Source organism: Notolabrus celidotus, chromosome 4 (genome assembly GCF_009762535.1).
Source record: "Notolabrus celidotus isolate fNotCel1 chromosome 4, fNotCel1.pri, whole genome shotgun sequence".
Lineage (NCBI taxonomy): Eukaryota > Metazoa > Chordata > Actinopteri > Labriformes > Labridae > Notolabrus > Notolabrus celidotus.
The window spans coordinates 16761444-16786318 of record NC_048275.1 but is presented as its reverse complement, the minus strand read 5'-3'; the positions used below and the strand labels follow the sequence as shown (position 1 = coordinate 16786318).

Sequence of the window (24875 nt, the reverse complement as noted above, 5' to 3'; positions counted from 1 at the left end):
TGTGATTTCTCTCTCATGCATGCATAAGCATGTGTATTCGTGAAGAGAGGCCTTCCTGTCAGCATCTATTGTGTTTGAATGACTGCCGTGATTTCAACGATGAAAGATGATGTCTGTTGCTGCTTCTGTGGTTTGATTCAGTGACTTAAAATTAATGCATGAGCCTGAACCTGCCATAGACCGCTGATGCTTAGCAGAATTTTTAAACCATAGTTTGAATGACTGTGTAGCCATAATGTTTAAATGAATCTTGTGAGTGTTACCACTGTAGCAGAAAGTCATGCAACAAAGGCTGTCTTCTTCTCTTTGCTGGCAGTGCTGACCTCATTTTGATGAACTCTGGATTTATTTGAGCTGACAGATTCTCATGCAAAGTTTTGCCACCTTCTGCTTAAGGCGAGGTTGTTATGTCTCTGCATCAACTCACAAAGAAATCACTCTGTTTTTACCTGGTGCCAAAACAGTCCAAATCAGTCTGCATGCATGAAGTGATCCAAGCCAGTTCTCTTTTCTATTACATTCCATTTCCTTAATTTCTTCCAGCAGTATTAGTGGCAGCATAATGATAATCAGTTCAACTTCACATAACTGCAGCATTTCAGCAGCCATAAGCCATATCAACAGAGTCTAAACAGTCTGTTCCCAGAGATCTGGATTTCATTTTGAGAGGTGTTCTGGTTTTCTTTTGTAGTAGTGGGTTTGACCAAACATCAGCAGCCTCTGCCGTAATGGCATCTAAACTCCACCCGAGATAATCCAACAACAATATATTGATCTCTATAAACAGATATTTGCATGCAAGTGCAGCTAACAATCTGTTCTAGAGAAGAAAAACAATATTTTTGAAAATGTTTTCTCTTCTTAGGACAGACCTGACAAAGCTTGCATTTTTATTTTTTACAAAACTGCATCATGATGTTGCTACTGAAGCGAATTTAAGGCCTGTTAATTATATTAAATCCCAGTTTCATTATATATTTTTTGGGTTTCATACCGCCAAAGTAAGCCAGAGTGTAGCTTCTGTGTAACTTACAATTAGCAGTAAAACTGAGACTCACAAGAAACCGATGAACAGGCACTACTCTGGGGGATTTAATGAACCTAAAAACGAGAGCATTTATCCAGAGGGTTTTGTTTCACTTCTGATCTGAGCATACTGTTGCTTCTCATATTGCTAAATTAACTGTAAATGATACATCTCACAGAAACAAAGCTTCAAATGGAAGACATTCATCGCTAATTGCTCGCCATCCTGGAATGCCCATAAAGATAACCTTCACCTCCAGAGGCTGTATAGCCATCAGACAATAGCTGATGGGTTCTAAGATTGTAGCAGGTGGTGGTGGTGATGTGTCAGTAAAGGTTTTCTGTCACTGCCATTTCACCTTCATTTCATCCTCTCTCCTTCTGTCCGTCTATATTGCAGGAGCTGCTCCCCCTCGTGCTGTCTTTCGAGCTTCCAGCCATCGTGCAGTCCGACCCGAGCTCCCCCACGGTGCAGCACATCTCACAGACCTACAACCTCACAGTCTCCTTCAAGCCCCCGACTCGCCTCTATAGAGCCACCGGCGTGGTTCGCGGCTCACAGAATAATGCCAACGCAGTCAAGGTGAGGAGGGGTCTTTTCTTTGGTTGATTTTGTTGGACAGTTCAGTGAATGGAACGATAAGTGCTTTGATTGCTTGGCTTCTCACTTCTATATGTACTGTTGACTGCTTAGCTAATTTAATAAATCCCATATTAAGTTCAAGAAAAGCTAACTCCATGTCTGAAAAGGGTCGAACTGCAAATATTTTATTAGCAATTATTATGGATTTCCATGATTAATCATGTGTTCTATATTAGAAAACAAGAAATAAAACATGGATTCTTTTGTTTGAAACTTCCCCAAAATTTTAAGAGATCACATTTTTCAACTAAAACAAAATTAACAGCAGATCTTAATTAGTGAACATCTGTGTGGTTTGCTTCATTCTCAAAGATAGCTTCAAAATAGCGGCCAATTTTTTTGCTTCAATGCTAGATTAAATTCAATAAAAGCAGTATGCTTTGGTATCAATTGACCAAAGTAGTTTTAAAGTTTTATTTTAGAACAGATGTTTTAATTTGCGTTTTATACAAATCTTTTTATGTCTGTTTCCTGAAAGTGGCCCTGATTATAATAATAGCATAAAAAAATCAGTTTCCCAAGATTTTCAATCCACCTCCGAGCAAAATTCATTACGTGATCAAAATATAAAGAATGTAGGTTCATCTATCCCACTCACTACTATGTTTCCTCTCAAAGTGTGAGATAGTGTAATAATATTTAGGTTAATACCGTCCCTCATTTCTCCATTCAACATGGCCAGCCACAGACCAAAAAAAGGTTCCCAGAGCTCCACCACGTCAAAGCCCACCAACGCTGTCAGCGTTCCTCACTTTTCTCGAATGAACTGCCTCATTACTTCCAGCACCACAGGGGCAGGAGAGTGCAGAGAGATTCTTGATGTCTTGATCTGGAAGGCTGCTGGGTCAGCGTTCCAGTAGGCGGGGGACGATGCCCTGCTACTGGACCAGGAGGTTGAGGGTCTCACAGAGTTAGATATTTATTTTAAATTGGTTTTCAGAATTTTTCCATTCTGCAGCATGTTTATGCTTGAACATACTTTATATTTATAAATGTTTATACTCATTAATGCATTTCTTAAACTGGCATATGAGATACAGAAAGTTAGATGCTGCCAAGCAACCTCCTCCTCATCTCTGCCAAATCATACCTGCCAGCTTCAGAGTCTGTTTGAGAAATATGGAGCTCCTTTTTCTTTGACAGAGACTACATTTGGAAAGCAGTATATGCATTCCTGCTCTCTATGCACAGTTAAAATGTGCAAATGCATACATGCAGAAGCTCCTCGCAGAGTGTGTGGTAGGTCTGAGGGGTCAGTCTGGATGGGTTGGTGCCAGTAATGGCTGGAGGATTAGAGAATATGTGTGCTATTTTATGTGGTGGTGTGAGACCCTTCGAGGATTGCCAAAACCGCTGTGGATTGTTGTGTTATGCTGGCCACAGTGTGTGAGTTCTTGCTGCACACTGGAAATGACTTACTTTACAAGGCCAAGTGATGGCTTGCAGAGGCATAGCAGAGACAGCGAGGAATGAGACTGTTCAACTGGACAGCAGATGGAGTGGAAATTACAATAGTTTCCATTGGGGATATAGAAGACATTGCTGTTTATTTTGGGAACAGGGCAACTCGCCTGCTCCCCTTTTGAATAGTGAAGTTAATTACGTGGTCTGACTGATGCTCTGGATGAAATATTGTTTTAGTTTCTCTATTTAACAACAACTCTTTGCCAACTCTTTATGGGACTTTATTTGTACTGTTTTTAGATTTTCTCACATTATTTCTCAGTGTCCAATTTTTATTTTTGTTACCACTTTGGCCAAAATATTTTACAATTATCCCGCTTATAAAATTGTATTTAATAGTTTTTGATTGTCTCTTGATGGTGTGGATTATCAATCAAGCAGAAATGCTGCTCCAACTTTACTTTCTGTTTAATGCTGAACGGCAAAAGGTAACATGCAAACAGAGATGGTAAACAGTCTAACGTTAATGACTTGTTACAGCTCAGTTGTAGCTCCCAAACATGCTGATGTTTATTTAGTTACACTTTGTCTACAGTCACAGAGCAGCTGGGTTGAATAAGTGCGCTAAATAAAAAAGTTATGATACATGTGTTGATCTATGTATTTATGAATTTGACTGAATAACCTTGTCATCCTTGTTCCTTCAGAGAGGCACTGCCCTTCTCTTAGAGCACCTGGCCGGCAGCTTGGCGAGCACCATCTCCGTCACCACCCATCTGGACATCGCACCGCAGCACCACCTCTTCATGAAGGGTCGCAATGGCAGCAATATCAAGCACATTACCCAGAGAACAGGAGCCCAGATCCACTTCCCAGATCCCAACAGCCCCCAGAAGAAATCCACAGTCTACATTCAGGGCACCATTGAATCCGTTTGCCTGGCACGGCAGTACCTCATGGTGTGTGCATCATTTATGTGTGTTTGTGTGCTCTGTTTGTTTACCTCTGCTGGTGGAAATAATTTCTTTAAACTGCTAAGCTTTCCTTTTGTGGTGAAAGAAGAGCATTGGCAGTATATCCCTAACATATACAGATTTGACATGCTGTGTGGTAGCTATAATAGATGTCATTGTTTCACTAACATCATCATGTTATGCGTGAATGATGCGTGAGGTTTGGGATGGGGTTAAAGAACTAAACCATGATTGCCTCTGGGGGTTTTGAAAAGCCTTGGGAGAGGTTTGCTTGGCAATGCTCATGCTGCTGAAATATCCTGTTAAACAACAATTTGTGGCTGATTCAAGGTCCGTCTATGGGATTTATAGCCACATACCTGCATGTGGGATAAACACACATTTGCATCAGCTTGGTTGGACTTGGTAATGCCCTGTCTGTAAACAGATTGTCCTTAATGGCATTAATGGTAATGGTTTGGGTTGCATATTTTTGGTGGACTTAAATTTCAGCCCTCTCTGTCATTCAGATACCAGTGCATTAACATTACTCTCTGGACTAAGAAGAAGCACATTTACATTTCTGTTGGTCAAAAATACTTTGTGGTCATTCTTGGTTTGTTGCCTGTAACCACTGAGGCTACCCTTATCTGAATTACCCAGGAACATAATCAAATGTGTGTTTGAAAAACATGTAAAAAGTAAAAGTGATAGCTGTTTAATTACTGTTGGCTAAAGACTTGTGCATTTCAGCCGTAAACAGCTTTGGCTTTTTGTTTGTAGATCCATAATGTAGGGCAGTAATTCTGCCAGAGCTGCCTTCTCTTTGTCTGTGGTCTCCCATTTGGCACCAAAGACAATTTTGTCGAATGCCAAAATTGTTGCAGTGACTAAACATGACTTTCTCTGTTAGGACATACAAGATGGAGCCTCTCACTGTCTGTCTGAGTGAGAAAGTTAAAATAAAGTTGATGTATGACAGAAGAATTGGAGAGGAGAGAAGCATGGAAAGCAGAGAAGATTGTATGTGAGGTTGAAAAAGAAGAAAATTTGGGGGAAAAAAGGGATTGTTGTTTTGAAAGTAGAAAACAGGAGTGGACAAACAGGAAGGGGGAGAGGAGTACTGCTCTCGGTAGTCGTACTGTGTGATTTTGCCTCTTCCAGCCAGACTGTAGATTACAGCTCCAATCTCAGGCCCTGTCAGAGCCAGCCTGGCCCTATACTCTGCTGCTAATTACACCCACTCACAATAGGAGCGCTGTCCAGCACTCTGCCCAAAATATAGATGTCTGTGGTGCTTGTGGTGGTGATCATGCAAAACAGATTGCTCTTGGCGGAATTTCCCAGCTTAGTGTGGGGATGGATCCAGCAGTGAATCTTGTATTTATTGGTACAGCTAACATGTGGGTCTGCAAATGAAAGTGAAATTTACTGCTGTTATGAGAAATAGCCCATGAGAAAGAAACACATGTATGTTACAGGCTGTGAAGCATATTAGCCTGCAGTTAGCATAAGAAACTTTTATTTTGTGTTTCCTCCACAGGGCTGCTTGCCTTTGGTCTTAATGTTTGACATTAAAGAGGACGTTGAGGTGGAGCCCCAATGTATCACGGCGCTAATGGAGCAGCTGGACGTCTTCATCAGCATCAAACCAAAGCCCAAACAGCCCAGCAAGGTATGACACCAGGTTTACACCCACACAGCATGGAAAGTTTTGCTAGCTATGCTAGCGGTTTGGCTCAATGGATGTTAATGTCAGTCCATCCGTCTCTGGTTTGTCATAAATTTGGTACAAACATTCTTATTCCCCTGAGGATGCATTCCAGGTGACCTTGACTTTTCATTTAGCATCAAAATTAGTTGGAAAAAATGCCACAACATTTTTAGCCTTAGCTAGTCTGCCACGTCATTCAGAAAATTAAAACAAAACTGTAGCTCACAACAAAATACCAGTAAAACTATTATAGTTCCAAACTACTTGAAGATTTATTGTGTTTGTTGTCCAAGAAGCAGATGCTAGCTTGCTTACACATTGTATAAGACATCAGTGTTGCCAACTCCTCAGTGAGGAAAGTAGCTATTGGCTGTCCTGAAACTCGCTAGAAGTCACTAAGTGGCGTCATAATTTAATTTTCATAATTTGAATTGTAATGGACGCTGTAGGAGGGACGTGTAACTTAGAGGGAGAGACAAAAAGAGAGTAAGAAACACCCTCAATATATTATGACTAAACTTAGGAGCCTAAAACAAATCTAAGTAAAACGTGAAATTTTTCAACCATAACATTTTCTACATGTTTATTGTATACCATCTACATTAACTATCTAAAAGGACCAAAAAGAGACAGTAGGCGGGATCAGCCAGCGGTCTCTTCGTACATGCGTGATACATTTGCAGTCTGTATGCTGAGGGGTAAACGCCTCCTGCTCTGAATGCAGCTAGGAGGAACTCACAGCAGCATCCACTGCTCGTTGAGGAGAGAAAGATCGAAACATGCTTTCACGTCAGTCTCAAAAAGTCTCCCTTAACACCAGAAAAAGTCGGTAGATTTATCGCTTTTTGAAAAAGAGTCGCTAGAGGGGTCTGAAAACTCGCTAAATATAGTGACAAAGACGCTAAGTTGGCAATACTGTAAGACATTGGCTGTATAAAAAGATATGGAGAGTCCCCAAAAATTAAGCTATAACTTTTCAATCCCTCCCTGGCCACAGTATAAGTCAATTAGCCTACCTCTTTCATGCTAACAGATGGGTAATAGGCTAAGTAGGTGTGAATTATTGTCCCATTGATGTCTCCTGTTATTAAATAAAGTTGTAATCAAGTCAATTTGTTTTCAAGCATTAATATTTTTAAAAGTTTGGCTTTGAGTAGTTTTATTTTTGATGCTAAGAAACAAGGCATAAATAATTGATACCCATGATTGAGAGTTTAGGCACCTTTGGAGTTCTTTTGGGATCTGAATCAAATATCTGACAGCTAACAGGAGATTTAGCTAATGCTTGCACTCACATAGTATAACCAGTTAGCATCATTACTGTTAGTATGTTAGCATTTTGGTGTTGAATTAGCTCAAAGCATGCTAGCTAGTAAATTGGGATCCTAGAGGTTTCTGGATTAGAAGAAATGTGTAAATAAGAAGGAAATACTGATTCTAGTAACCCAGCCAATGTAATTTGCAATTGTTAGTGGTTTATTTAGTTAACTATTGAACAGCCTATTTTAGAGTATAGAATGATCAAGATAAATAATTGCCCAGCCTCCCTTCATTTTCTCTTCAACCTCCGTTTTCACTTAAGTAAAGAAAATGTATCCAAAGTTTTACCTTGAAAACACCATGCTGTGTTCAAGTAACTACAGGGAAACAAATTGGCCACTGTTTAATTTTGATTACTTTCAGATGTCACAGAATTGCACTGAAATCAATTATAGATTACCTTGTCACATTTTATCACTATTTGCAAAAGAAAACATTACATTGTGGAATTGTCCCATACAAGCACTGAGAAGAGTTTTGGCAAATTGACCACAGGGGTAATCAGTCTTCCTTCTCTTCTACACACAGCCTGCTGCACGTTTCACCGGATAAATGTGAATGTAAAGGCATTTTACTACCCCTCTGCTATTCCATCTAAAAATCTCACAGGCCTGATTTTTATGCGTTCTTTATAAATTGGGCAGTAAATTTCAGATATGGATATTTTTCTCTCAGTTGATTCAGCCTAAGTGAAATGTGTTTTTCGTTTCCATATTATAATTCGTCTTGCAGCCTGTAACAGTAATTTTGGTGCGCTTGAGTTATATTTAAAGCCAAACTTTAATGTCAAACATGCTTTATTTCTCTATTACACATAGTATTCCTAATCATAATTCACCACTTGGCCATGTCCTGACTGTCTCTTGATGATGCCCACGTCCCACCCTGAGCCAGGGCTTGGTGCCCAAACCAGACAGGCTTGTGGGAGCTGGTGCTGAGGTGCCAGTGTAAACACTGACCCGGCCCAGCTCCTCTTAAGAAGCCTTCACTTAAACATTTTAAAGAGGTGACAGCACTAATCCAAAAGGCTTCTCCACATGCTATGCTGCAGCCTCTGTGCTTCTGGCTGCATGAAGGAGGGTGTGTATGTGTATATATATGTGTGTTTGAGCCTGACAGCTATTGGAATTCATTTTTCAGAACCAAAAGAGCAAGGGCGTGATTTGTGCTCACGTTCATTTATGTTTGATGTTCATGAAGGGCAGAGTTTCTGGTAAATTTAGTCATTTCCACCTCTGATTTAAAACCTTCAGTATATATTTGCTTTATGTTGATTCAATGTCTCATAGCATACAAGTCATTGAGTAACTATTATTGCCTCATATTCTCTTAACTCATATCCATCAGCTAGATATGATACGGTGTGTTGTGAAATTGCTCAAGACATGCTTTCTCTCAAACGTTGCTCTCATGTCTTCTCCTCTCTCCCACACTGCCTCCATGTTTACTCTTCTAATCTACCCTTAATTCCCTCTTCCTTCCTCCCCTTTGTTTGTCTCTCCCTCATCCTCCCTTTCACTCCCTATATCTGCTGCCAACATTCCCTATCATATCTTTCCCTCGTTCCCCATGGGCCTTTCTCTCTCTCCCCACTGCCTCTTGCCTTTTGCCCTCTTCTCCTTTTTAACTCTCCTTTGCTCTCTTCCCTCCTCCCCAATTTTCCTTTATTTAATGTTTTTTCCTTGTTGTTTTCAGTCTGTGATAGTCAAGAGCGTGGAGAGGAATGCAGTGAACATGTACGAAGCCCGGAAGTTCCTCTTGGGTCTGGAGAGCAACGGGGTGTCGTCCTCCTCTTCCTCACCCTCTGTGGCGTTGAATCCCACTACCAATGGCCCGTCCCCGTCCCTCATCTGCCCCGTTGGCCTGGACATCCTGGCCTCAGCTGGCCTGGGGCTGAGCAATCTGGGTAATCACATCATCTTACTTGTTAACAAAGTTCTACTTGCGTTTGTTTTATTTTTGTTCTTTTTTCCATGAAGATAAATTCACAAGGAAAGATTAAAAGTGACCCTGTTTTTTCCCTTGCACAACATGCATTAGAGATGAAATATCTTTGTGCAGGAACTAATGTCCTCATACATCACTGTCATCTATGTCTTGTGGCAGCCGCACACTCGACACAGAGTCTCCCAGCAGCTCATCCTTTAAAGATTTATCTAAGCCGCATCTTCTCCAAGCCTGTTATCACCTGCTTAACTGAATGAGAGCAAGTGATTTTAAAATAAAAAACAAATATCCTCTGAACATGCACATGAATCACGACTCGTGAGTCATCGCCCCATCTTTTAATCATGCACTGTACTTTGACATGTTTTGTTTGCGGAGCTGGCAACCCCATGATAGTATGAATTTGAAGAAATGAATCCTGTGTGTACCAACCTTTGATCATCCAACCATCAGAAAATAACTTCAATAGGAATTTAGTCGTGCTGCTTTGATGTAACCAGGCCTTTTGAATCATGGCATGATTGATGACGATATTCATGTAGGAGCTTGTTTTTCTGAAGCACTGACGTCAACATGAAGGCACAGAATTCAGACTGGAACAGACGTCAGGATTATTTTGTATCCAAGGGTGACTTGCGTGGTAAGACTTGTACTGCAGGATTAATATTTATCACTAGTTATCTGATTTTCTCTTTGTTGTGATACTTTAACAGTGTTGTATTATATTGTTTTTCATTCCAGTGAAATTTTTAAAATGAATTTAAATGATGACATGAGTGATGCTTCTATAGCAATGTTGAAAGCAGATAGCCAAATGTGCTGACAGGACGTACTGTAGCTCATGGCTACAAGTACATGCTGGCGTTACAGGGCTAAAAACCTGGGAAAGTCATGGGATTTGAAAATAGGAATTTCCGGGAAAAAAAATAGACCCAGAAAGTTTTGGAAAAGTCATGGAAATTTGCTTCACAAACACCTGTATGACAAAGTATGCTCTGTGAACATCGTACTGGTGTGTCAGCATTACAAAACTAAATGTTAACTTTGTATCAAACCACATAGCTTGTCACAAGATTTATTTAAGGTACAATGTGGTTCTTTTTGATCAGCTTTTTTTTTTTTGCAATCAATTGTTTTTTATTTCAAAAAGAGATGGGCATGACATAGTTCAAAGGCAGTAGTGCAACAGGTTGTAAGCATTTCTCTTTAAACGCCCCTCTAGAAAAATTACCCCCCAAATGGCAACATCCCTCTCCCTCTTATCCCAGCAAGATCTTCTACATTGTTACTTAAGGTATATACATTAGTACAGTATGTAATACCCTAGTCTTCTCTGTGTTCAGTAGGTCAAGGTAAAGAAAAGAAAAGAAAAAAAAACATAAATAAATGAATAAATAAGTATATAAACAAAAAGTCACAAATAAGTACACATTCTTCATTCCAGTTAGTCTTTAGCCACTGCAGCTGCAGAGGTCCAGGTTCGGATTGTTTTCTGACCAGCCCCATGCATTTTTGCTACAGACAACTCCATGCAGTGTATTAGGCTCAAAAATGTTTGCAGCCACTGGGTACGTGTGAGTCTGTAAGGGGGTTTCCAGTGCAAGGCTAGCATTTTTTTAGCTGCAGTCTTTGATCTGGATTTTAGTCTTATTTTGCTTTTACATAGATTTTTCAGAGAATCTATGGCCATTATTTTTTTTAAAGACATGGAAAAGTCATTGAAATGTGTATGAACCCTGACAGCAGGCATCAGAAACGATCTGTATCATACGTTTAGGTATACTTACATTTTGTGTATATAAAAGGCTGTACTGTTTTGTTTATATAAAGGCTGCTGAAAGCTGTACATCTAAAATATATCTCTTAAATACTTTCTTTACATGTTTAAAAAGATGAGTATGGCAGAAGTTAAGTTATATTTCCATCAGAAATACAGAAAAATAGTTAAAGTGCATATGTGATAGGGGGACACTGATTCAGGACTGTATTGTGTTGAGAACCATACAAACAAAGATGTAGCTCTTTTTTTTTTACATTTCTGTACTTTGATGAGGTTTCAAACAACCTTCATTTTATGTCCTTGAGTCTCTAATAAAGGAAATGGGGGGATTAGATTTAAAAAATCGGTCACATTAAAACAACAATGGGCCATAAAGTCCCAGCAGAGTACAAATAGTTTCTTGCTGTGTCCTTTAAACCCAGGGGCCCGGGGGTGAAGCTGTGGATGGCCACATCCTGGCCTTTAGTAATTTCTACATGCTTCTCTTCCTCAGATTACAGCCCAGTCTGCCAGAGGAATCCCTGGCCTTATTCCTGGAGCCAAACTAGCCCCTTGTTAAAGCCACAGACCTGCTTCTTTCTGTTTTCATACACTGTGTTTGGGTAAAGACACCAAGCACCACAATGTTGGTGCTCTTAATAACATGGTTTTATCGGGTATGAGGAGACACTAGATACGTGCTTCTGCATCCATGACCTTGTAGAAAATTTAAAAATTCTTTCTGTCATTTGCTGTCTGGTTGAAGACAGTTTGATGGAATTCCAGAGAAATAGCAGGATGACCAAGATAATTTTTTGAGGGCCGTAGTGTAACATGTGATTAACTTGAAAAATGTCTCCATGCTCTGACAGGACCACCACTGATCTCTTGTTCTATACTTTTTCCTCTCCATTCCTTTCTGTTCTTCTTAGGTTTCCTGGGTGCAGCGGCAGCCCACTCCCTCACAAACTCTGCCGTCCCAAACGCCGTCCTCAACAGCTTAAATTCATCCATGAGCCCCCTGCAGACCCCGAGCCCCAGCACCCCCACACCCTCCCTGTGGCCTAGTTCACTCACCAGCACCCAAGGTTAGTACACGCCACAGGTTCTCTTTTCTTTGTACTGGTAGGTGGTTCTTGAAGGTATTTTTAACAAATGTCATTTTGAGGGCAGAAAAAAGCCTTTGTTTAAATTAAAGTTCAGAAGAACTCAAAACACTTTATCCTTCCATTTTTTTTACAATTTCTTTAAATGTTAAAACAGTTGTAAAGAACCATAGACTGTGTAAAAGTGGAAGGCACAACCCTTCTCCCAAGTGAAGCCAAAATATTTAGAGCTCCCTCTTCTGACTGGCTGCAGTATGTCATAAGCCACACTCAACTCAACTCAACTCAACTCAACTCAACTCAACTCAACTCAACTCAACTCAACTCAACTCAACTCAACTCAACTCAACTCAACTCAACTCAACTCAACTCAAATCAACTCAACTTTATTTATAGAGCACCTTTCATACATAAAAACATGCAGCCCAAAATGCTTCACAGAATAACAGAGACAGAAAACAACAGCAATGGTAAAATTATAAAAGGCATGATAATAAATAAAATACTTAAAAATAAAATGAAATCAATACAGTAAAATTAATAAAATAAGTAATAGTGGAAAGAAAATTAAAAAATAAGGTAGCATTAACAAGATCAGATGAATACAAGAAATAAATAGATAATTAAATAATATAAATATATGTTAAAGCAATGATTCAAATCATAATGGTTAAAATAATGAAAAAATATATAATAAATAATGAAAATAATAATACACAACCTCCTTCATGATAACAGATGGGACACAGGTACCTCTTGAAAACTAAAATACATGTCAAGTTTTTCCTAAACCTGGTTTCTGGTCATGCTGATTTATAAGCAAATGTACATTTTTTTCCTAGAGCTTTACTTTCCATTAGTTATTACTGTAGGTGTTAAAAAGAGAGAATGTGTTTTCATTACCAACAAATTAGGCTCCTCAGCAAAGATTAGGCAGAAGGCCGAGAGACAATGTAACTAAGACTAACGCAGGAGTCATTGAACCCTCCATAATCATGAGTGTCTGCGTTAAATTAACATGAGAATCTGTTCTGCTATAGACTGTGCTGACCTGCAGAAGCAGTGTGACATCAGGTCCTCAGCTCAACACGACAGATTACTTATGTCTTAGCTACAAAGTATGTCACCAGCGCAATATATCTGTGCCTAGTGTGGGGATATTTTGGCTTCTTCTTTTTTTACAATGGGAGGAGATCGAGGCATGTTGTCCATATTTATACACAGTCAATGTATAGAACCTTTGTAAATCAAAAATCAAACAGTGTTGAGTCCGATAAACTGACTCAATAATGTCACTTAAGGCAATGTATGGTTGGGGCTGAAGTCTGCAAGTCAAAGAATATACCCTATTTTAAACCATAAATGGTCAGCAATAATACAGGAAGTAATACTAAATTAGTTAAGTATTTTATTTGTTTGCTACATCTTGCCTGAAGGTCAAAGTACCAGACACCTAAATATTGAATGGTTTTATGTCAAAGTGTTTGAAACAAAAAGATTGGATGGATAGACAAACAGACAGGTTAATTGTACAACGGCTCGCGTGAACGTCTAAAATGTCAGTATTGTTGATGCTCCAGTCTTCCCTTGTTACCTCTTCAGGCTTCTCCTCTCAGCTCATGCTGCACCCTGCGACCCAGGCCACCCTGAGCAGCATCCTGCAGGGTTACACACAGAGTACTCCATCCCCTCCCCCAGGCCTCGCTCCCATCGACAAGCAAGCCAACGGGGTCCCTGAATGCGCTAAGGGCCCCTGCACTCTTAACGGACATGTCAAGGTTGGCTTATTTATAAACTGTGCATGACTATGCACGACTTTGAGTTCTGTTTGATTTATTTTTCACCAAATCTTTTTTGTCTTTGATATATTTTCTGCTGTGTGTGTGTGTCCATGCATGCATTGTGTAGCATCCTGGCTCAGTCTACGGAAGGATAGCAACAGCGTCACTTGCTGAAACTGTTTTGAGTCCAGCACCTTGTGACTCGGTCCAGGAAGCCAGCGGACACAATCCATCAGAACCGCTGTCCAGCAAGTCCAGCCAGGATGAAGGTACTGCTACCGAGTATCACAAAGAAAGTCACTTAGCGTGATTTATGCAAACTGTTATGAAACTCCTCTACACATGGCTGTCTTTCTTTCTTTTCTTTTTTTTTCAGATAATCAAAATATTTTTTCTTTTATTTAATGAACATTTGGAAAAAAAATCATTGAGATTAAAAATCTACAAATTTCTCTAAAAATTGAATATATTAATTGCATCTTTTGTCTATGGAAGGCCCCCAAGAGTTATGATCATGATGTCTGTATTAACCAAAAATACAGTGTGTTATACAGTGTAAAATACAGCATCCGAGGTATCATGGGTATGTGTATTACAAGCAGAGGCTCGTAGTAGAAGGTTAAGGTTCCCACCCAAATGTTAAACCTATTCTCTACACATTTGCAAGTTATAAGGTTGACATTCCAACCTCATGCCATCATCTGAAACATCTTCCTAACCTTTTGACCCTCAATACTGAACATCTAAGTGTTTTAAGTAGTTTCCACTCCTGAATGAAACCTCTATTCCCAACCATTTTCTTTGGCCATGTGTTTAAAGATATATTTAGTAGATACTGTATTTGCAATATCAGATGTTTAGGAAGTGAGTTGTTGCTTTAGAAGGAGCATTGCCCTATTATTAGTCTGTTATGTGAGAGAGACACACTTAAAGTTGTGTGATTTATGTGTTTTTCTGACCTCAAATGGACAGAATTTTTGCGCTTTTTAATGTTATTGACGCTGCTGGACCTCCGCCTTGCAAACCTAACATAAATGTCCATTTGAGATTTATGCAACCCTTAAACCCACTTTGCCTTGAAAGTGCCTTGAATGAACTTATTCCTTTTCTCTGTTCTGTCCTGCTAACCTCACGCCGCCTCTGACTACATTTATTGTGCTGGAACGGAGACAGATTAACTGCTGGTCTCCTCGCGGTTCAGAAAGGCCCTCATTTCCTCTGCGCCTTACACTCGCGGTTTTCCCCTCCAACTTGCACTCTCACGCGTCTCGTTTTTCCCCGCTGTTTTCTGAGCTGGTTCTCCCCCAATGTGGTGCATCTCAGTAAGGTTTCTTCTCCCTCCCTCACCTCCTCCTGTGTCCCAGAATGTGTTTGGACTGGCTCGCCCACTCTGACTCGACTCTTCGTTATGGCTCAGTGTAGCACTTCCTGCTGCACAGAGCAGGTTTCTGTCAGCCTGAAAGTAGAGTAACAGCGGGAAAAGCACTATAATTACTGCTGCTGCGTTTTTAATTAATCCTGGATTCAGCTGAGACTTGTCACACTTCAACGCATGCACCCATACATATGCTCTCCAAGTTGCACACTCTCCTTTACACTGAGTGATGCAGGCACTGCTGACAACAGGCTGTGCATCTCTGAAATAAAAATTTTAAAAATGAAACATGATGTTGAGTTGTCAGTGTTGTGTATTTTCCTTGCAGACAGACAGATGATAGCTGTAAAATGTAAATATGCTTGCTTCCTTTAGGCTCTGACACATTCGTGGAAGTGGGCATGCCCAGAAGCCCCTCACACTCAGCCAATGGGAGCGAGCTGAAACAGATGCTGGCTTCGTGCAAGACGTCGTCAGGGAAACGGCAGGCTGTGGAGCTCCTGCAGGGCACCAAGAACTCCCATCTACAGTATGTTTAAGTCCAGAAATCATTTACAGCTTGTCTTGTTACTGTTTAGTATGAACACTGAGATCATTTACAGCTCATGCTGTTACATTGTGGGGCTATCACTTTCCCTGTGTCTTCAGGGACCAACAAGGACTGCCGGAGTCGAATAAAACCAGAGCATACAGATGGTATTATTTAAAGTTAGGAATTAGTTGATACCATATTAAGGTTTCAATTTTTTGATCATTAGAATAACCAACCAAGATTTAAACCTGAATTTAAAACCTGATGAGCTGGAAACAAACAGCCAAAATGATAAAGTGAGAAGACAACGAGATGAGGTCAAAGTCATGTAGATGGTAAAATAACTTTTTGTGCCCTTTTTGGTTTTTCAGCATTTATTCAAAAAACGTCTTTCTGCGTATTCACAACAGCTCCGACTGTCTCCTCTCGGACGCCGAATCCAGCTCGTCAGACAGCCCTGTGGCGGATAAGAGGGCACCAGGGAGCGAGAGGGCGGCTGAAAGGGCGGCACAGCAGAACGAGAGGGAGAGGATCAGACTGGCTCCACAGGCATCCTTTGCCAACATGCAGGTACACACACACTCAAACAGACACACGACACACACAAAAAACACACCTTTAAGAGGTAAATTGAGTAATAAAGTAATGAAACTATCTTCTCTCCCTTCAGGCATTTGACTATGAACAGAAAAAGCTGTTGGCAACAAAAGGTAAGTTTACATTCCTGTCTTTTCAAATATTCTCAGAAATGACCAAAATGTGTAACTTACAACCACTGAATGTGATCCTTAGTGGGTCTAGGATTGCATTTATTTCAAGGGCTATTCAAGCATACAAAAACGTATGGATAAAGTAAGACCTCAAGGATATATGACATATGAAAGACGGGGGAAATGTGGTGGCCCAGAAGTGGATTTTTTTCTAGTTTTTATTTATTTTTTTATCTAATTGTGATTTGCTGTTGTGATTTTCCTTTAAGTCATTGTGTTTGGCCTATCACAGTGCCCAACATATTGTTTAGCTGTCTAGATCTCCAGAAAATAAGCCTTGTTATGTCTTGATAATGAGATAAATCCATCTGTTATAACTGGACACGAGCTTTGTTGTTCAGAGATTATGAGAAAAACAAGTTAAAATCTGAAGAAAACAGCTGAAATCCTTTAACACAGGACAACCAAATCAATAGAATGTATGTCTGCTCAGGGCTTTCGTACATTTTAACTGTATTCATTAAATATTTTTGGGTAATTTCTCTGTCCAGGTTTATGTGTGTGTTAATAAATGTCTGTATTTACACAGCTATGTTAAAGAAGCCCGTGGTGACAGAGGTGCGGACTCCAACCAACACATGGAGTGGTCTGGGCTTCTCAAAGTCCATGCCAGCTGAGACCATCAAGGAGCTGAGGAGAGCCAATCATGTTCCATACAAGCCCAGCATGAGCACCACCTACGAGGTGAGAAATAACAAACAATAACAGTGTTCACCTGTCTTGTCATCTTTGGTGTGAAAAAGTGATCGTGTGTGTTACAGACTATCTATTTATCTAACAGTGTACAGCAGTGTTTTTGTACCTATGTTGAGATGCACTTGTCATTCAGAACTCAGCAGGCGTCCAGCAATCCTTGCTAAATATTTAGACTGTCTGTCTTTGTTTTCTCTCTCAGGGCTCCCCGCTGTCTTTGTCTCGATCCAGCAGCAGGGAAGGCATCGGGAACGGCAGTGACTCCGACAACTGGCGAGAGAGGAATGGTAACGGCCTGCCGAGTCACGCCGAGTTTCCCTCCGCTGTCAGCAGCCCGAAGAGGAAGCAGAACAAATCTGGTCAGTTCAATTTAGGTTTGTCATATCTGAGCTACAGGGATCAACAAGATCTGATCATTCTAAAGCATAAAAGTTGTCAACTCAAAGTTTAGGGGTCTTGAACAAGCAAATGGTAATATTTAATGCCATGAAAACGACTTTTTTTCTCTTGTTTTTTTGTTTTTTGTTTTGTGAAACACCATCGACTCAAAAGAAAACATGTTTTTGAAATTCAGCAACAACCCCCCTTGCTTCTACACTCAGAGACACCTCTGAATCTGGCTCTTGTAGTAGTCTAGTGCGTGAAAAAGGGAACCACTTTCGTCTCAAAAACCTGATTTGTTTGTTTACAGCGTTGACTCATTAAAAATGGTGTTATCACTGTATGCCAAACATTTTGACTGAGTGTTTTTTAAAGCTCAAATAATGTAACTATCACTGCTTTTTGGTTTACATTACAATTTCTAATGATTATGTATGTATGTGTGGGTTTTGGCGTATTCTTTTGCATGGACAGCTGCAGAGCATTACCTCAGCAGCAGTAACTACATGGACTGCATCTCTTCGGTAACTGGCAGCAACGGCTGCAGCCTGAACTCGTCTCTGAAGGGCTCGGACCTGCCTGAGCTGTTCAGCAAGCTGGGCCTGGGGAAATACACGGACGTCTTCCAGCAACAAGAGGTAGTTAAAACAAAAAAGAACCAATTCATCCACCAGTGCTATGACTTTGACATAGAGACTCTGAAGCTGATGATGGGATTTGTCATTTTCCAAAATTGCAAAAGAAAATAACACTTTTTGGCAACACTAGTGTTCTCGTGATAGAAATGTAACATCTACTGGAGAGATGGCCATGTGATTTTGCTCTGATGCCCGTACCCTACAGAGGATGATCCTTACAATGGACTCCTTTATATCTCTTCCATCACCACCATGAGCTTTAGATGTGTTGTTAATAGGCAGCTAATAGGTGTATATTGATCAAATTTGATAAGTGCATTCAAGGATTCCCAGAGAATAATGTCTAATATCCTTTAATTGTTCACTTTAGCACAATCATATGGTTAAGATTAGAATACATCAAACACTTGAGGTTTCTTTTAGAATTGATTTTAAAGTACTTTTACTTGTTTTTAAAGCTCTTAACAGCCTTTCTCCTCCATACATCACAGATCTCCTGTCATTTCATGTTCCAGCTCGATCACTAGGGTCCTCGAATGCGTCCTTTTTAAATGTTCCTCGTGTGTCTCACACAGGCACTGGCCAAAGGGCTATCTGTTTTTATGCACCAAAACTATTGAACTCTCTGCCTCTGGACATCAGAAGGACTTACCTTTTTAATCTAGCTTTTAATTTGGAGTCATTTATTTTTAGCCCTGGACTGCATTATTATTTGAATCATTGCTTTAACATTTTTTATCTTATTTGATTATCTATTTAGCTGTTTATTTCTCTTGTATTCATCTGATCTTGTCAACACTACCTTATTTTTATATTTTCTTTCCACTCTTACTTATCCTATTAATTTTACTGTGTTGATTCATTTTATTTTTAAGTATTTTATTTATAATCATGACTCTTATAATTTTACCATTGCTGTTGTTCTCTGTCTCTCTGATTATTTTATGAAGCACTTTGGGCTGCATGTTTATATGTATGAAAAGTGCTTTATAAATAAAGTTGAGTTGAGTCATGACCAAACAATAAGAGGCAACCTACAGTGTTGAAAAAATAAGCCAATTCAGAAGTGGTAAAAACAGTTTCTGGAGTATTCACTTGAGACTGCCTCCAAAGGCCCAGGAAGTCACTTTAACATCCATCTTCAAATGCCAGTTTTTAAAACATGTTTACAACCTGGTGCAAAATATAATGTTGGTCTGAACAGCCCATTTATCTATTTATACACAGTATAATGAGGGATATTGGGGCTTCCAGTTTTGCATAATTAGACAATAGTAAGGGTGTGGCTGACTTGACTGAGAGGTGGGCACATTGTAGCTGTTAGTCAGGGAGCCAAAGTCCCACCTCAACTCTGCTTCTCAGCCTCTTGTTAGGTCGACCATAAGCTAGGTTGATTCTGCATTTCCAATATGGCAACCATTAATGCTGGACTTAAAAAAAAAACACTTCAGAAACAAATGGGTGATGTCACTGAGACCACATCCATGTTTTGTACAGTTCATGCCAAATATCTGCAAAACTTTTGCCTTTTCAGAAGAACTAGCTTGATAACATGGACAATTATGATGATCATCAACTTAGTACTTTACATCTGCATGAAAGCATGGTCATGTTCTGCGTGCTGAGCATGTTAGGCAAGCTAAAATGCTTGAATTTTTAGCTCAAAGCATCACCCTGAAACAAAAGTGAGGCTGGAAAAAGGTTCTGAAATATTTCCTCACTGATGATTAATGTTCAAAAAGTTTCATTTTTAATAGATTTGTTGTGTCTTACAGATTGATCTACAGACATTCCTGACTCTAACAGACCAGGACCTGAAGGAACTGGGCATCACCACCTTTGGGGCCCGCAGGAAAATGCTGCTTGCCATCTCAGGTATTAATAATGCAACCAATGATTTTTTTTGCATTAATATTTTATTTTTTTCTTCACCACTAATGAACATGTACATTCGTGCAGAGTTATCTACAAATGGCCACCGCTGTCTCTTGGTGGTCAGTGCAGATAATCACAGATTGCAGCTGGAGCCTCGTCCTGCCAGCTCGCTCCTGAAGGCACTTCTCACAAATTGGCTCTTGTGATCCATTAATGTTTCCTATTTCGTCTGCCGCTGACAAACAAGCCTGAGTAGAGCCCAGCTGTGCTCAAGGAAAAAATGTGTTCCAACTGACAGAGGTCATAACTGGTGCCAACCACTGGATGTGAAAGATGGTGCTTTTATTGGCAGACTTGCAGAAAATTAGAAGGCAGTTCTATGTAACTAATGTATCTCGTAAAAACCCAAAAAGAATGACTTGTACCAGCAGAAGTGAACGGGATTAAGACAAATTCTTTTCAGATGAGAGTGTTGGTGTTTCTCCATTTGCTCCAGCTGCCTCCCTGATGCTGATACAGTCTTTCCTGTTGTTGCACATCAAATGTGAATGTTTTGGATGTCACATCTCATTACTGGTGTCATTTTTTGGGCGTTGTAATTGCTGGAGTTGTCCGGCTGCTGTAAGTTATTCATGCTAGTGTTGGGATCCTGAGCTTCCTGCCATGGGGATTCTGTCAAAGTTCAGAAACCTCAGACCAGAGTCAGCATTGGCAGAGAAGGCAGTGAAGGGAAACGTCCAGGCCAGGGCTCTGATTATTAAGGAAGCAGAGGGATCCAAGGCCAGAGTGGGTTTTTCTGCCTGACGCTGCAGCCAAGTTCTGGTCAACTTTCATCTCTGTTGATGGACTCAAGGGCTCCTAAACAAGAATATGCATGTTTCTGTCCATTTGTCTGCACGTTTGGTTTTTTTGCCTCTCAATATGAAGAGATACAAAGCCAGTTAAGGCATCCTGATTTTAACTTCCTGCCAGTCTTCCAGTAAAAAGAGCTACTAGAGTGGCTGCCTGTCTCCAGTAATTAACCTGAAGGTTTATGCTGGCAGTATCAAACTGTGGCTATCATATGAGTAACTCCGAGATGCCAGAGTGCACTTCTGACATCTTTATGAAAGCATTTTGTTCAAACTGCTGTGTGAAACCAGATGGACACAAAGAGGACTTTTGTTGATTTGTGAAATCATGTAGTGATTTGAATCCAATTTTCTTGTCATGGTTGATCAATGGGGGCTAAAAGGAAATGTTAACAGACCCTGTGGTTGTGTTTATTCTCTTACTTTCAGGGCTCTCAGAGACATTTTCCACATTGAAAACTATTTTTGTTTCACCTTTGCTGCCACTGATGTTTTTGGTCGTATTATTTTTTACAGAACTAAACAAGAACCGGAGGAAGCTATTTGAGCCACCCATCAGGTCCTCTTTTCTGGAAGGTGGAGCAAGTGGACGCCTCTCCCGTCAGTTTCACGCAGACATGGCGAGCATCAGCGGGAGATGGTAGGCGCCTCTGGACCTTTAGCAACCTAGATCCGTCCATGATGGACACCAAACTCCTGTTTCTCTCTGTGCCTCAGACGCCCAGGATTCAGTGGATGTTTACTCTCTTTCAGCGTCAGCTGAAAAGACTGTCAAGAATGTTTTTGTTGCCATATAAATATAAGTGTATATAAAAAAACAAAAAGCCATAGTTTTACCTAAAGTGCCAACAGGAAAAAAAGGATTTCTCAGATACATGAGGTTCAGTGTTCACTCCATATGCAGCTGTTGAGTCTGTGTGGAGCATTTCTATATGAAGGTTGTTGTTCTGCTTCTGAAGAAAGGTACTGTCCAGTGTTTCTGTCCATGTTTAGTTCAAGGGAACAGGCAGAATGATTAGTACAATCATTTTACACATTGATGCTACCTGCATTTGTATTATGCTGTTGTATCAGTGACATGCACTTTAATAATACTAGACTTTTTGCCTGTGAACGCGGAATTCCTTAGATTGAATTAATAATAATAACTATGCATTGTTTTATTGACTAAAAGCACATATGCATTTTGTACCAAACCAAATGGAAGCACTTAACCAGTGGGATTAGGGCGCCACCAAATGAAGAGCAGAACCAGGTCATTGACTTTGACATGTATACCAAAGGGAAGTATCATTGTGGCCTTTAACCTTTGGCTGCCTTACAGTGTTGTGATTGGTGGACATTCCTTTGAGGTCAGTGTTTGTGTCCATCCACAGTCTGTTTGTGTGTCCATGTATTTCTAGACAAAAAAAAATCAAATATTTTGTACTCTTTATGCATTATGGTTTTATTTTATTTTGTTTTGTTTTTATTACCATTTTAGGGGAATGGGTGGGATGTTTAACGGTAATCAGTTTACATATGTATTTTTATACATTCATGAATGAGTTTCTATGATTTTGTAATTAGATTATTTGTATCTTTTCCTTTCTTTCCCCGCTGCCCTTTAATCTGTGGAGCGGTTATGTGGCTGTGCCATCAGACAGCAGCAGAGACATGAGGCAGTTAGGCTGAGCTTTAAAGGCCTCTCTCTGATTGTGTCAACAGGCATCTTTCTGTGGTTTTCCTTCTCTGTTTGTTTTTAGTACATGCTCTTTTGTCTCATCTGTTATTTGTCATGGTTGGCCTCCCTGTGGCCCCCTTCTGTGTGCCCAAAAATCTCACAAAGCACTCCTCCGTGTCTTCAGGATTTGCTATGCTAGAGCCGTGTGCCTTTTTTTTTGTCTGCCCATTCACTGGGTCTAACACTTCAAGCAAAAATTAAGACCTCGCAACAGAGCAGGGCCATGCCTTTGTTGCGAAACGTGCCAATGTACATAAGTAGTTTTTCAGCAGGGAGATTTTTCATTGAGAACACTAATATTATCTGACCTTACTCTCATGATAGGAGGTGCATCAAACAAAGAACCGGTTTATTCACGGCCAGTGCGGTATTATATGAGCATTTCTGAAAGAGACAAAAAAGGGGAATCAAATCTTCTGAAGGATTGTGAGATTAAAGATGAAAACAAGAAGAAATCTGGAATTTTCTGATATCAGTCGTGCAATCAAATATCCAGAAAACTGGTTAACCAGTGTTTAATGAAGTAGGATTGTGTATGCAGGAGCAGTGTTTATTGTTCTGAGCTCCTGTATTATGTTTGGTCATGTGTTTTAAAAGGAAAACATCCTTTTCCTGTGGTTCATTAACTTTGGATAACTCAAGTGTTATTTTGTTAGAATGTCTTTAGATTCATCTGAGGATTTAGTCCACAAGCCAGGCCATTGTCCAAGGTGCTGAGCATTCTGTATCAAGTGGAATTAAATGTCTCTACTTTGCTTACTATTCCAGAAAAAAAGGGATTTGTGTTTGCAGTTCTAAAATGAGAACAGCTGAGAATTTCTTTTCTTGGTATAAACCAACCAACCAATACAGGGTTTCAAAACTCTGAGGCGTGTCGAGGGAACCATTAAAGTCCAGCACATTATCATGTTAACAGAAAGTAACAACAATCCTCATACAATCTACAAACCATATATCAACTCATCTTGATTCACAAGGATCCCCTATAAGCTGCCTTATTGTTGATCATGTTCACTTCATACCACTTTACAACCTTCCCTCACTTCTGATTTGAGCCATCGCCAATGTGGTTGTCAAGTTTGTAACACTAGACTAAATAATAATTTTCTGACACTGTTGCTGATACCAACCAGCTAATTGCCTTTTTTTCTCCTTTCTCTTAAAAAGAGAAATAAAAATAGAAATTTTTCTAAAAAGGGAAGAAAAACCTGGGGCTGGTTGGCCCTCGCTCATCATGGTACTACATTAAAACTGTTGAGCACTGATTCTGGCAGTGCTGTGACTCGTGTTCCTGCCTAGCAGACATTTGTTTTGAACCTGCGCCTTGTTTCAGATGTCGGAGGACAAAAGAGGTTCTTGTCTTATCAAGTGAATGTTGTTCAAAGAAAATTATTGATGCAGTTTTTTGCAGATTTATTATGGATCATTGAAGGGACTCATAAAGTCAAAAGGTTTACTACCAGCTTGTCTAGTCTTTGCCCGTGATAAAATAGTTTCACAACTGTCTCTGATTTGTTGTATTCGTCATGTTTGTGTTCCCAAAGGGATTATTTTGAAGGAGTCTTTGTACTGCAATCAAATGGTACATTTACAATAAATGTAAACCACTAAGGAAGTGATGTAATTCATGACATTTGTACAACTTTTTCATCTTCTTCAGCCATTGTTCCAGTGTGGGAGAGGTACAGTTCTGCACAAAGAATCCAGAGAAGGATTTGTGTATAAACATCGCCATGAGGCCAAAGCTCTGTTCATTGTGGCATCAGTTGATGCTTTTGTTATTCTGACTGTATTGTAGTACAGATGTAAACAGGACATTTTGGAGAAACTGTCAAGCAGGCAAAAAAATGTTTGTTCAAACATTCAAATGATATTATGATGGTAATAAATGTATGCAAACAAAGTTCTTTGTTAATGTGCTGTGTTCAGCTTCAACGTCAGTTTTCTTCAGCCTCTTCTTCATGGCTTCTTTATTGTCACTCAGTGAGCATTTTTCACATACAGCAGCTAAACACACTATAATATGGCCCCTGCCTTTGATGGGGTATTACAGATATATTCACAGAAGGTCACTGAAAAAGTTAGGATTAATGAACAATGAAGCTCAGAAACTAAACTGCAAACACTTGTCTTGACTCCTCTAAGAGCCACGAGCAAACTAACCTCTGCACGCTGAGAAACATCCATGTGTTTATGGCACCATGCATGCCTACATGAAGCCTAATCTGCATAGCTGGGATCTGCTTAATCCAGCTGGATAAATCTGTTACTGAAGCACAGACAATACACTGTACTGCATGAGAAACTAATTCATTTTAAGCTTGGTCTTAAGTCCAGAGCTCGTAAGTTTCTGCCCATCTGTCTCTTCCTTACAGCTGCTGCAC

General features: G+C 39.9%; 1 protein-coding gene across 1 annotated transcript in view; it reads left to right on the top strand.

The window, feature by feature from the left end:
- Nucleotides 1–24394, top strand: part of LOC117811765 (protein bicaudal C homolog 1-like) — a 71480-nt gene extending 47086 nt beyond the window's left edge. The window contains exons 7-22 of the mRNA XM_034682228.1: nt 1427–1609; nt 3781–4032; nt 5570–5701; nt 8756–8966; nt 11699–11854; nt 13475–13650; nt 13781–13922; nt 15404–15557; nt 15971–16130; nt 16231–16270; nt 16860–17014; nt 17226–17382; nt 17879–18042; nt 19818–19917; nt 21285–21408; nt 24152–24394. Of these exons, the coding sequence (XP_034538119.1) occupies nt 1427–1609; nt 3781–4032; nt 5570–5701; nt 8756–8966; nt 11699–11854; nt 13475–13650; nt 13781–13922; nt 15404–15557; nt 15971–16130; nt 16231–16270; nt 16860–17014; nt 17226–17382; nt 17879–18042; nt 19818–19917; nt 21285–21408; nt 24152–24278 (2433 nt within the window). The 3' untranslated portion in view covers nt 24279–24394. The remainder of the gene's footprint in view (nt 1–1426; nt 1610–3780; nt 4033–5569; nt 5702–8755; nt 8967–11698; nt 11855–13474; nt 13651–13780; nt 13923–15403; nt 15558–15970; nt 16131–16230; nt 16271–16859; nt 17015–17225; nt 17383–17878; nt 18043–19817; nt 19918–21284; nt 21409–24151) is intronic.
- Nucleotides 24395–24875: the final 481 nt, after the last annotated feature.